This window comes from Mustela lutreola, chromosome 4 (genome assembly GCF_030435805.1).
Source record: "Mustela lutreola isolate mMusLut2 chromosome 4, mMusLut2.pri, whole genome shotgun sequence".
Taxonomy (NCBI): domain Eukaryota; kingdom Metazoa; phylum Chordata; class Mammalia; order Carnivora; family Mustelidae; genus Mustela; species Mustela lutreola.
This window is the reverse complement of record NC_081293.1, coordinates 112,147,486-112,160,447: the sequence shown is the minus strand read 5'-3', so window position 1 is coordinate 112,160,447 and position 12,962 is coordinate 112,147,486. Positions and strand designations below refer to the sequence as shown.

Here is a 12,962-nt window from a genome sequence, read left to right as displayed (position 1 = left end):
AGTTACAACCCCCTTCTATCTTTTTCCTCTCAAATATCCCTTCATTCCCTCTCCTCTTCACCCCGCAAGCCCACACCCTTTCTATAAGGAATTGTTACCGTCCTCTCTCTTAATAGAGCAAACTGAGGCTGAAGATAATGTTTGACTACTCTAGATTCACTTATTTGGGGTAAAAAAAATAATAAGTGATTGGTGCTTTTCCTAGGCATTTATCAAAATAAGGAGTTTTGGGTTCTGTTATGATACCTATATGAATATACATGTAATTTTAAGAATGGGAATACAGGGTGAACTACTTTGAAAAATGATTATATGTTCCTCATTTTCTTGTCTGTTGTTTTATGCAATAATTTTCTGCATTTTAGATAAATAAGAGAAATTGATTTTCCTTATTTTGAGTTTCGATGACAGCAGCTTTTATAAGGTATAAATGGGCCTTATAAAACTTACTTAAGGTCACTTATTTGTAACTTTATAAGAACACTCTTTGAACTCTACTCTGTATTGGAGATCATTAGTAGTGCACTGAGTATCTAGATCAGCTTTGAAGAATCCTTGCATCACTGTATTTGTGTGTATGTCCATGGACCACTCCATAAACAGGTGCTGTAATTTAGCCATGTGGGTAAAGTTAAAACTTGTGTGCTTGGGCTACTCTGTTTACCAGTTCTAGGGCCAAAAGAGACTTGAGAAGCCTGGCATTTTGGAGGGATAGATGTGTCTTCTCAGCTTTACTTTAGGTAATTGGATTCTACCTAGAATTACCATCACACTGGCCATTAATTTTCTCTTCTTTTGTGTGAGATGAGAAGATTACAGTCAGGGTCAGAGAAATTGAGCCCATTTGATCTTTATAACTTTATTGGTATATGCAGTGTAGAGGAGGATCCTTGTGAATAGATATGATACGGCTTCTGCTGTTTGGTTGATAAACCAGGGAGAGGTTTTAACTGAAAGGATGAGAGGTATGTCTGAAATCAGGCTCAGTTTTAAGACTAAAGGAGAGGATACCTAATTTTAAGTTGTAAGAAGAAAACGTGAAGAATTCTTTGTTTCCATTATATACTTTTGCAATAAAATCAGCCACTTGCGGGTGCCTGGGTGGCTCAGTGGGTTAAGCCTCTGCCTTCAGCTCAGGTTATGATCTCAGGGTACTAGGATCCAGTCCTGCTTCCCTCTCTCTCTCTCTGTCTGCCTCTCTGCCTACTTGTGATCTCTCTCTGTCAAATAAACAAATAAAATCTTTTTTTTTTTTTTTAAAGATTTTATTTGTTTATTTGACAGAGAGAAATCACAAGTAGATGGAGAGGCAGGCAGAGAGAGAGAGAGGGAAGCAGGCTCCCTGCTGAGCAGAGAGCCCGATGCGGGACTCGATCCCAGGACCCTGAGATCATGACCGAAGGCAGCGGCTTAACCCACTGAGCCACCCAGGCGCCCACAAATAAAATCTTTAAAAAGAAAAAATCACCCACTTGTAACATGATACCACTTTTGTAGGTAGATTAGAATAAGTGGTGATAAAGTTTGTGCAACAAGTGTGATGATGGTAATTAGTGAAGTTTTATGTTAGGGATAGTCTGTTGAGTTAATAAGAGCACTTGAGTGAGAGTGAAGATTTCTAGAGGTCTGTTTCTGGCTCTACCACTAGTCTGTGTGTTATTATGGGTCTCCAAACTACAATATTCTCAAATGTGAAGTAAGAGAATTGGACTAGATGGTTGCCAAGATCATTTCTAGCTGATATTTTAAACTCAATTTAAACTAGTCTTGATTATCTTGTCCTTAGAAGAGCTTTGAAAGGCGTCAGATGGGCTTTTCGGTGAACAGGTCTGTGGTGCCATGTTGCATGTACTTCCAAAATGAAATTTAGGCTGTGAAAAGTTAATCTTTAACACTTTCTTTTCTCAGAAGGATTTGATTATAATGAAGAAGAACGGTATGACTGTAAAGGGGGTGAACTGTTTGGAAATCAGAGAAGATTTCCTGGACACCTTTTTTGGGACTTCCAGGTATAACTAAAAATAAATTTTATTAGAACAATAAAAAACAATCAGAATACTTAAAGAATGGTTTGAGCTTTTATTACAGCTATTACACTTTTTAGAACACTCAAATGATGTGTTCATTAATGTCCTGTTTCAACTATTTTAAAAAATAATTTGAAGTAATTTTCAGTAAAGTCAAGTAAAATCAGTAACCTTAAACACTAAGAGAAAAAAAACCCTAACAGTGGCACAGCTAATGATATGGAATATATGGGAATTATACCCAAAAAACCTTAGTGGTTCTAACAGTTTTTATAAATACTAACCAATTAATTGCATAAATTATAAATATAATTTTTAGAAATGCTTAAAAAGGAAATTTTAATTATATCATTTCAACAGATAAACATCCTAGGTGAAAAGGATGATACACCAGTTCATTTCTGTGACAAATGTGGATTGCCTATTAAAATCTATGGGCGAATGGTAAGTATTACTAAATTAAATGTTTTAGTAAACGTAAACATTTGTGTAGAGATAGGATTCTGAAATTTAAGTAGGTAGGTTTATCACGGTTCAATGACTAAGTTTGTGACATTTTTAAATAAGTATGAAATAGCTAAGGGAAATTTTGGGATAACATGCATTTAACTGACAAATTCTTGAATTAGTTGAAAAATACTAAGGAAACTGACTTCTGAAAACTTACTTCTTTGGACTGTTTGATACCTGTTAGTGTACATTTATTACAGTTCATTAAGGAAAAATTTTTTTCTTGTTTAAAGAGTAATTCATTTTTGATGGTTATAACTTAATGTAAAACTAATACTATTTAGAATTTTGGAGAATTGGACTAATCATTAAAAACAGTTACAACCCCCAGCTGTAATTTTATAGTAATTTTGACACATCCTCCCTTAAAAAAAGGTAATTTCACATTTGTGTTTGAAAAAAAAAAATTGAACTCAGTAACATGTCTGCTGGTAGAGGGCATAAATTGTACTCCCTTGCTTTGCTGTATAATATAACTAAATAACAGTAATGGATTGTGAATTTTAAAATGGTTTAACATCACTTTTGTTTCCTTTTGATTTATTTTTAGAGTTTTATAGGTTCATTAACTGTCAGAGAAAAATGCTATTGGAATAGTTTCAGGAGGAACAGGATAAGATAAAACATGGTTATAGTATTCTTTGGGAGCTTTTAAAAAAAAATTTTTTTTTTTTAAATTTTTATTTTTAATTGAAGTATAGTTGACGTTAAATTAGTTTCACGTGGGCACCTGGGTAGCTCAGTCATTAAGTGTTAAGCGTCTGCCTTCGGCTCAGGTCATAATCCCAGGGTCCTGTGATTAAGCCTGGCATTGGACTCCCTGCTCAGCAGGAAGCCTGCTTCTCCCTCTCCCACTCCACCTGCTTGTATTCCTTCTCTCACTGTGTCTCTCTCTGTCAAGTAAATAAAATCATTCAGTAAATAAATAAATAAGTTACAGGTGTACGACATAGTAGTTTGACAATTACATACATTACACTGTGCTTACCATGATGCTTTTCATTCCTGTGACTTGTTTGTTTCATAGCTGGAAGTTTGTACCTCTTAATCACCTTCACCTATTTTGCCACAACCACTAATGTGTTCTCTGTATTTATGACTGTTTCTCTTTTTGTTGTATTTGTTTTGTTTTTTACATTCTTCATGTAAGTGAAATCATATGGTATTTGTCTTTCTGTTTTGTTTTTAAAGATTTATTTAAAGGGAGAGAGAGTGTGTGTGCTCATGAGCAAGAGGGGTGGTGCGGGGGCAGAGGAAGAGAAGCAGACTCCCTGCTGGGTGCGGAGCTTGATGTGGGGCTCAGTCTCATGACCCTTATATCTTGACCTGAGCCAAAATCAAGAGTCGGATATTTAACCGACAGAGCCACTCATGTGCCCCTGTCTTTCTCTGAACTAACTTGACTTAGCATGACACCCTCTGGGTTGATCCACATTGTTGCAGATGCAAGATCTAATTCTTTGAGTGTATTTTTTATTATTATATTTTTATTTGTATTATTTTATTTTACTATTGTTTCTATATTATTTATTGCTTTATTATAATTTTAAAATATTCCATTGTGTATATGTACTATATCTTCTTTATCCATTTATCTATCATTAGACAACTTGGGTTGCTTCCCTATCTTGAATATTATAAATAATGTTGTAGTAAACATAAGGGTGCATATGCCTTTTTGAATTAGTGTTTTTCGTTTTCCTCAGGTAAATTCCCAGAAGTGGAATTACTGGATCATATGGTACTTCAAGTTCTAGTTTTTTGAGAAACTTCCATACAGTTTTCCACAGTGGCTGTGCCAACAGTGGAAAGTGTGGGTTCTTTTTTCCCCACATTCTCACCAGCATGTTCTTTCTTGTCCTTTTGATACTAGCCATTCAGACAGATTTAAGATGGTATTTTTTTTTTTTTTTAAAGATTTTATTTATTTGACAGAGAGAAATCACAAGTAGACGGAGAGGCAGGGAGAGAGAGAGAGGGAAGCGGGCTCCCCGCTGAGCAGAGAGCCCGATGCGGGACTCGATCCCAGGACCCTGAGATCATGACCTGAGCCGAAGGCAGCGGCTTAACCCACTGAGCCACCCAGGCGCCCCTTTAAGATGGTATTTCATTGTGGTTTTGATTTGCATTTCTCTGATGGTTAGTGATGTTGAGCTTCTTTTCACATGACTATTGGCCATCTCTCTTCTTTGGAAAAATGTTTATTTAGGTCCTCTGCCCATTTTTAATCAGGTTATTGAGTGGTGTTTGGTTTTTTGTTTGTTTTGGTGTTGAGTTGTATGAGTTCTTTATGTGTTTTAGGTATTAACCCCTAATTGGATATCTTACTTGCAAATTTCTCCCATTTCGCAGGTTGTCTTTTTGTTTTGTTGATGGTTTCCTTTGCTGTGCAAAAGCATTTTAGTTTGTTGTAGTCCCAGTTATTTATTTCTGCTTTTGTTTTCTTTGCCTGGAGAGACCTCTAGAAAAATGTTGCTAAGATTGCTTTCCAGAAAATTGCTGCCTGTGTTTTCTTTTAGGAATTCAGGTTCATGTCAAACATGTAGTTTTTTAATCCATTTTGAGTTTATTTTTGTGTATGGTATAAGAAAGTGGTTCAGTTTCATTCTTTTCTTGGCTGTCCAGTTTCTCATCACCGTTTATTGAAGTGACAGCATTTTCCCCCATTGTGTATTTTTGCTTCCTCTGTCATAGATTAATTGACCATATGAGCATGGGTTTATTTCTGGGCTCAGTTCTGTTTCATTCATTTGTCTGTTTTGTGCCAGTACCATCCTGTTTCAATTACTACGGCTTTGTAGTTTAGTTTGACAGCTGGGATTGTGATACTTCCAGATTTGTTCTTTCTCAAGATTACACTTTGGCTGTTCAAAGTTTTGTGGTTCCATACAAACTATAGGATTTTTTGTTCTAATTCTGTGAAAAATTGCATTAAATCTGTAGATTGGTTTGAATAGTGTGGGCTTCATTAGGAGCTTCACATGCTAGGAAACACAGGATAAAACTCATAGTGTTTATATTTCCAGAAAGTGTAAGCAGATGCATATGTATACATTTATTGGGGAAAGGGCCAAGGTTTCTATTGCTTTGTTACTGAAAAAGGTTAACTGTTGCTTTTCTAGTACTTATTCTAATACTTAATAAACGGTGTTTTTGAGGAATAGTTCTCAAGTGCCTTCTATGTCTATTTTTTTATGGAAATATTTTAAATTCTATTGTGCTTAACTAATATGTCTCTGTTCACAGATTCCATGCAAGCATGTTTTTTGCTATGACTGTGCTATTTTACATGAAAAAAAAGGAGATAAGATGTGTCCAGGGTAAGATTATCATTACATTTTTAAATAATAAAGCTTGTGATGGGATGAATTGTAAACTAGGTTAAAGGTCAGGGTATGATGTAAATCAGCAGCAGGATATCAAGTATGCAGACATGGCTCATCTTTCTTGGTGAGCCCAGAGTAGCTCTTAGCCTTCCCCTTAGGATAGGGCTAGGAAGCTATTATCTGTCAATTCAGATTGGCCAAAACAAATACATTTGTCATCATAGAATTAGTGTTATAAATCAAAAGAGTTTTTTTGTTTGTTTGGTTTTTTTTTCCCCTGATGGCACATTATTGAGGTAGTATCAACCAGTGATTGAGCCCAGAGACTTTGGAATTAGAATTCCTGACTTCATATCCCTATTCAGCCACTTATTAGCTATGTGACAGGTTGTTTCTTCATCTGTAAAATGGAGCTAATAATAGTATCTACCTCCCTGTGTTGTTAGAACTAAACTAGTATGTGAATATATAGTACCTAGTATATAATAAGTGCTATGTTAAGTATAAGCTCTTATTTATTGCCTTCAAATCTTATTTATGTCTCGAGTACATCTTAGGACACCATCATGGCATCAGCTCAGACAAGTTATAAAGAAGATCTAGAGGTATTGGTTGATATTGATCCAGTTTGGGATGGTCTTGAAAGATCCAGAATAAATTCTATCCATTGATAGAAGGCTTGAGAAAGCTTTGTGACAGACTTCCTTGGAACAACTGTAGGCTTCTGAGATTTTATGACCTGTGTCAGAAGCTAGCCCAAGATTGGAAATATTGGTTCAGAACAGAATTATGGACAGTTGTAGGAGGATTGGCATCACTGAGAGAGAAAGGGTGATTCACTAAGTCTTCTAATATTAATAGTTAAAAGGAATTTAGTCTTCGAGATATTAAGAGTAACTCCCTAGTAAGCACCTCATTGGTTGGCCCTTAGCTATTAGAGAACATAAGCCTCTTTGGCTTATCAGACTCAAATCAGGAAGTGAAGAAATGGAAATCCAAGCTAATATGAATACCATACACTGTTGCTTTTAAGCATCACCCAAAACAAAGTGCCTTACATCCTGTTACTGTAGAGGTACTTCCAAGTTTGTAGCAGATTAGAAGCAAAAAAAGAACTGTGCCGAATGGCCACTTATGGGAAACCTACTAGGTTCAAGGAGTGCCAGCCAGCCTGACAGCAAGGATGGAAGTGTAGGCTCAACTCAAACTCAAGAGTGTAGAGCCATTTAATTTCTTCTCAGATGACCCAGCACACACACTCTGCAATTGTGGCTTGTATCTGTGCATACGTAGTGCTGAATCACTAGTTCATTGTTTTATTTATCCTAGAATATCTTTCTCTGAGTAGGGCAAAGTAGATTAAAAAAACCATGGTGAGTCAGGTAGAATGCATGTTTAAACCCCATGGTGCAGATGAAGAAATAAACAAAAAGATTAAAAAACCTCTCCCAAGTTTACAGAGCCAATGCTTGACCCTACTTCTTCTGATACCTGGTTCAGTCCTTTTTTCCTGTTTGAAAAAAACTCCAAACGCAAGTGTGGATTAAATACAGTGAATGAAAAAGAGTTATAATTTTGACCCTGAGTCAGTAAGAATGAGTTAAATTTAGTGCTTAAAGTTTAGAAGGGAGTGTGTAATACTTTTAGTAGTGAAATTGTCTGGTAATTCTTCCTTAAGAGACTCTGGATAAGTCAGGGTTTGAACTGAAGTTGTTGACAGTTTTGAATGTTAGGAGCCCTGATGAGTAGGGTGATCATACTCGTTTGGGTGGTCCTCATAGCATCGTCTACGTCATATTGTTTGCTCAGCATGTGCTTACTGTTCAGTAAATACTAAATAAGGTTGGATTCCATGACTATGACAGATCTTCGGTTTATCCCTTCTGCATATTTTTGCAAATGGATGCAAAGCATAGAGTTGTTTGAGACAACCAGATCATTTGAGGTCTTAGGAAGACTAGGTCTTTTCCTTTTTTTTAAAAATATATATATAATTTTTAAATTTTTTTATAAACATATAATGTATTATTAGCCCCAGAGGTACAGGTCTGTGAATCGCCAAGTTTACGCACTTCACAGCACTCACCATAGCATGTACCTTCCCCTATGTTTATAACCCCACCACCCTCTAGCTACCCCCTTACCCTGTGGCAACCCTCAGTTTGTTTTGTGAGATTAAGAGTCTCTTATAGTTTAAGACTAGGTCTTTTCTTAAAACATACTCTGTTTGATGAGCACTTGTAATGTTTTGTTGTAGTAAGAGTTCTGAGTTTGGTGGAAAAGCTGACACTTAATAGGGAACAGACCACAGAGTGGGAGAGATTAAAGGTTCACATACAGTAACTATAGCTTTTAATCGTGCACTTCTGCAGTGTTTTCCACAACTGATTTTAGAAACAGGCGTAGCTGTGAAGTTACGTGCGTTGTTTTTATAGTCTGCTTTCAGTAAATCGTTTTTTTCCCCTTTTTAATTTAGCTGTAGTGATCCTGTGCAGCGAATCGAGCAGTGTACGCGAGGTTCTCTCTTCATGTGTAGCATTGTTCAAGGGTGCAAGAGAACGTACTTGTCTCAGAGGGACTTACAGGCTCATATCAACCACCGCCACATGAGAGCTGGAAAACCTGTTACCCGTGCTTCGCTCGAAAGCGTCCATCCTCCTATTGCCCCACCGCCAGCCGAAATCCCCGATCGCTTTATAATGCCGCCAGACAAGCACCATATGAGCCATATCCCGCCAAAGCAGCACATCATGATGCCACCACCCCCTTTGCAGCACGTGCCGCACGAGCACTATACCCAGCCACACGAGGACATCCGTGCTCCTCCTGCAGAGCTGTCCATGGCTCCACCTCCACCTCGCTCAGTCAGTCAGGAAACCTTTCGTATTTCAACAAGAAAACACAGCAATCTAATAACTGTCCCTATTCAGGATGACTCAAATTCAGGTGCTAGAGAACCACCACCTCCTGCCCCAGCACCTGCTCACCACCATCCTGAATATCAGGGCCAACCAGTGGTATCGCACCCGCATCATATTATGCCTCCACAGCAACATTACGCACCACCCCCACCTCCTCCACCACCAATCAGCCATCCAATGCCACATCCTCCCCAGGCTGCAGGTACTCCTCACTTGGTGTATAGCCAAGCTCCACCTCCACCAATGACCTCTGCTCCACCACCAATCACCCCTCCCCCTGGACATATTATTGCCCAGATGCCACCTTATATGAACCATCCTCCTCCAGGACCTCCCCCACCTCAGCATGGTGGTCCGCCTGTAACCGCACCCCCTCCTCACCATTACAATCCTAACTCTTTACCCCAGTTCAGTGAAGATCAAGGAACTCTGAGCCCTCCATTTACACAACCAGGGGGAATGAGTCCTGGTATATGGCCTGCACCGAGAGGGCCACCTCCTCCTCCACGAATGCAGGGTCCGCCTTCTCAGACCCCACTTCCTGGACCACATCATCCAGATCAGACAAGATATAGACCGTATTACCAATGATTAATAGTACTTTGAACTGAAGATATGATGAGGAAAAACAAAAACTTATGTATAGTCAATCTTTTAATTAAGCTTTGACTGTTTGGGGGAAGGAAGAGTACCTCTTACTGAGGTGACCGCAAAACATTTAGGGTCTTGTCTCTTAAAATGGTTTTAAATCTTGACCTTAGGATTGACTTCAAGTACTATACCGTAGTGCAGATGAGTGGCTCAGTTGAGCACAGCTATGTTTTAACAACTTTGTTCCCCTAGTGTGGTAAATTGACCCAGAGGTGACCATTTGTAAAAAATTTGAGAAGAATTTTTCATTGTTCCACTTCTAAAAATATGGCTTTTGTTAAATCCAACATTTAGTTTTTCTTGTGATACATTTTGTTAACCTGTGTAAGAGGATAAAATTTCAAAATGGTTGTAAAAATGCTATTTTTATGTGAATTTAAGTGCAGCCACATACTGTTTTTTAAAACCATATGTTTTACCACTAATTTCCCAAAGTTACAATAAAATCCTAAAAGTAAAAATCTACTAGAATTTACTGTAAGGCAGACTGTTAAATGGTAGAGAATTATTTCACATTTTAGGCACTGAAATTTTGAGGTATATTAAATATATAATGCACTTCACTTGGATGCCTTTTTGTTTTTAGGCAGCCTCAGGAGCACCAAAATACATTGGAATTCCATATTTATGTTCGTAATATTAAAAGGCATTAGTAGTTATTTGGAAAGATACGGCCAAAGCAATTGACTCTACAGGCTCCAAGCTATTGGGGGATACTGTTACTCGTTAATTCTTTCTACCGAATGGTGGGAATCACATGATGCACCACATTTACTAATCTTAAGTAACATTATTTTATAGAACTGTTTAAAACTGTGTTATCTAGATGAAGTGTGTTCTACTCTGCTCATTGTCTTAAACTTAAATATTTAGGGCTGAATAGGCTTTGTATAATTCCTCATTTCCTGGTAGAGTTTGATCTGTGCTTTGAGTGGGTTCTTGTCTATTGGGTTTTAAAGTACAATTTGAATGCCATCAAGGAATACTGTATTAATGAAGGACGTTCTTGTAATCACAAACTTGCGTTGCTCAGGTTTCATTACTGTGTGATAAGGTTTTTTTCTCTAACTTGAAATTTTAAAAGTGTTAATTATTTCCTATTCCTTTCATTGGTTAAGCACTATAAAATTTGGAACGTTTTAAAAGGGAGTCAACAGTGCAGACCACCAGACGATTTTGTATTGGAGAAAAGTGATGACTAAATTGTGAATTTCAGAGCTTTATAAGGTGCCTTTAGAGTCAGCTTTTGCATTATAGGGGCTTGTTACAGTCCAGCTAAGATGACCACTTAATGTTTTATACAGATCTCGTATGTATAAATCAATACTCTTAGGATATTATTTTATATCCTTTGAATAAACCCCTGTGAAGTATTTCCTCCCCCCTAAAATGGTGCATAATATAAACATGAAAAATGTAGTATGCAGATATCATTTATCACTAGTTTGTAGTGCATAAATTTAGAACACTTCTTTTTGACAAAGGGTGAACTGATGGCTAATTTACCATTTAATTCTGTCAGATACAAGCAGAAAACAGTTTCTCATCTTGGATCATCAGATGCAGAGGCATCTATGAATTTAGAGCTGAAGTTAGAGATGATATCAATGATCATTTCAACCTTGACCAGCTGAAAATAATGAATATGCTTTTTTTTTTTTAAGTTAATGGAGTGATTTTTCACATCTAGCAGTTTGAGAGTCCAGTGTTAATGCAATAGATGTAGTGAGAAATTCTTGTTACTAGAAGCGTGGGAGTGAAGTATGAACTAGTGTGAAATGGTGGTGGTGAGTGCTTCTATCATATTACTGTAGGTACTTGGACTGGTGCAAACTTGATTCCTTTTCATGCCCCTGTTTAGGAGCTGTTAAAATATTACTGTTGAAAACCCAATACCATTCTTTGTTTCTTGTGATAAGAAAATAGCCAAATTCACTTCAGAGCTTTTCAACTTTCTCTAAGGAGCTCTCCTGTTTTTACTGAAATTCACTAGAGCTGAACGTGGTATGAAACCACTCAGCCTATGTATTGGACAAAACAGTTAGTATCATGATAAACTTCCACATGTTTAAGAGAATTCTCATAGACTTTAAAAATGATTTCTTTTCAGTTAGGTTTAAAAAATATGTGTTATGCAGGGAGGCAGATCAGATGAATGTGTTGCAGCAGACAAAATTTTTAAATGGTGTTAGACTTGAATTCATCCAGTTATTGTTTGAATGAGGGCGGGTGGGGAGAAGGATAACAAAATTACTGTTAGTGTTTCTTTCCTTAAGGAAAAAGATGTGAATCCCAGCCTTATTTCAGGGAAGCCTTTGAAGCTATGATGGACATAAGTCTAAATTAAATGTATGTATGTTTCATTATATTGCTCTTAAGACTACTGAGGTGGCAGTTTAATTCTTAAAAACAATAAAATGGAAGCATAAATACTATTTTGCCTAGATGAATTTTTACCTAATGATGACACATTTGGGTGAATGCCAAGTTTTCTGTGTTGATGTGTTGATACAACTTTTACAGTAAAATTAGATTCACTTTTTTTGAGATGAAACCCAGCAAGTCGAATGTTAATATTTCTTCAGTGGCATGCTTGTTCTCAGTATAATACAGTATTTGGGGAACTATCAGTTGCAAAAACCATGAGAAACTATATCCATTTTGCCCTGTAAAAACCATTTGCTCAAAATTATTGTGTAAATACTAACTAGATACCACTAAAATATAAGTGGAAAAGATAATCTGAACATAATTTTTTAACTCACATTAAGTAACTTTACTATAATGAGGTATACAGAGCTGCTGTAGACTTCGTTCTAACATACGGGAAGAGTGTCCTACCTCTTTCTGGAAAAGTCCTGTAGTCCAATCTCAGCATTTTGAAAAAGTCCTATATCATAAGTACAGTTGACCCTGAACAACGTGGGAATTAGGGGTGCTGGCCCCCCTGCACAGTCAAATCCACGTATAACTTTTGACTCCCCCCAAATTTTAATAATAGCCTGATTATATACACGGTTGATACATATTTAGCATCTTATATGTATTATATACTGTATTCTTAACAATGAGCTAGGGAAAGAAGGTCACCAAGAAAGTTAATAGAAGAAGAGAAAAATACAGTACTATACCATATAGAAAAAAACCTCGTGTATAAGGAAGCGGACTCACGCAGTTCAGACCCCTGTTGTTGAAGGGTCAGCTGTACGTGGAAAAAAATCACAAGTACCTAGAACAAAAGTATACTTTTCTAATTATTAGATTAGCCATCAAATATTGATGTTAATTGAGGTTTGATGTAATCATACTCAAACATACTATATTTTGACCGAAGTGGATTTATTTTTCTTCACTGGTTTGTAACTGTAATCTGTTAAATTTTGGCCTAGAAACTAAGTAGAATTTACTTATTACGGTATATGCACAATCTAATAAAGCAATATTGGATATACTTCGCTTAGAGGGGACAGAGAAGTAAGCCAGTGAAAATACTTGATATTAATAAAAACATTTGGATTTTCAAACAA

General features: G+C 36.8%; 1 protein-coding gene across 5 annotated transcripts in view; it reads left to right on the top strand.

The window, feature by feature from the left end:
- The window catches only part of CBLL1 (Cbl proto-oncogene like 1), a 21,170-nt gene extending 8,208 nt beyond the window's left edge, over positions 1-12,962 (top strand). For 3 of the 5 annotated variants that reach the window (XM_059170799.1, XM_059170802.1, XM_059170804.1), the window contains exons 3-6: positions 1,909-2,009; positions 2,388-2,471; positions 5,784-5,857; positions 8,340-11,870. In XM_059170799.1, coding sequence (XP_059026782.1) covers positions 1,909-2,009; positions 2,388-2,471; positions 5,784-5,857; positions 8,340-9,375 — 1,295 coding nt within the window. In that variant the 3' untranslated portion in view covers positions 9,376-11,870. Of the gene's footprint in view, positions 1-1,908; positions 2,010-2,387; positions 2,472-5,783; positions 5,858-8,339 lie in introns of all 5 variants that reach the window. The other 2 variants (XM_059170801.1, XM_059170803.1) reach the window with 2 other exon arrangements.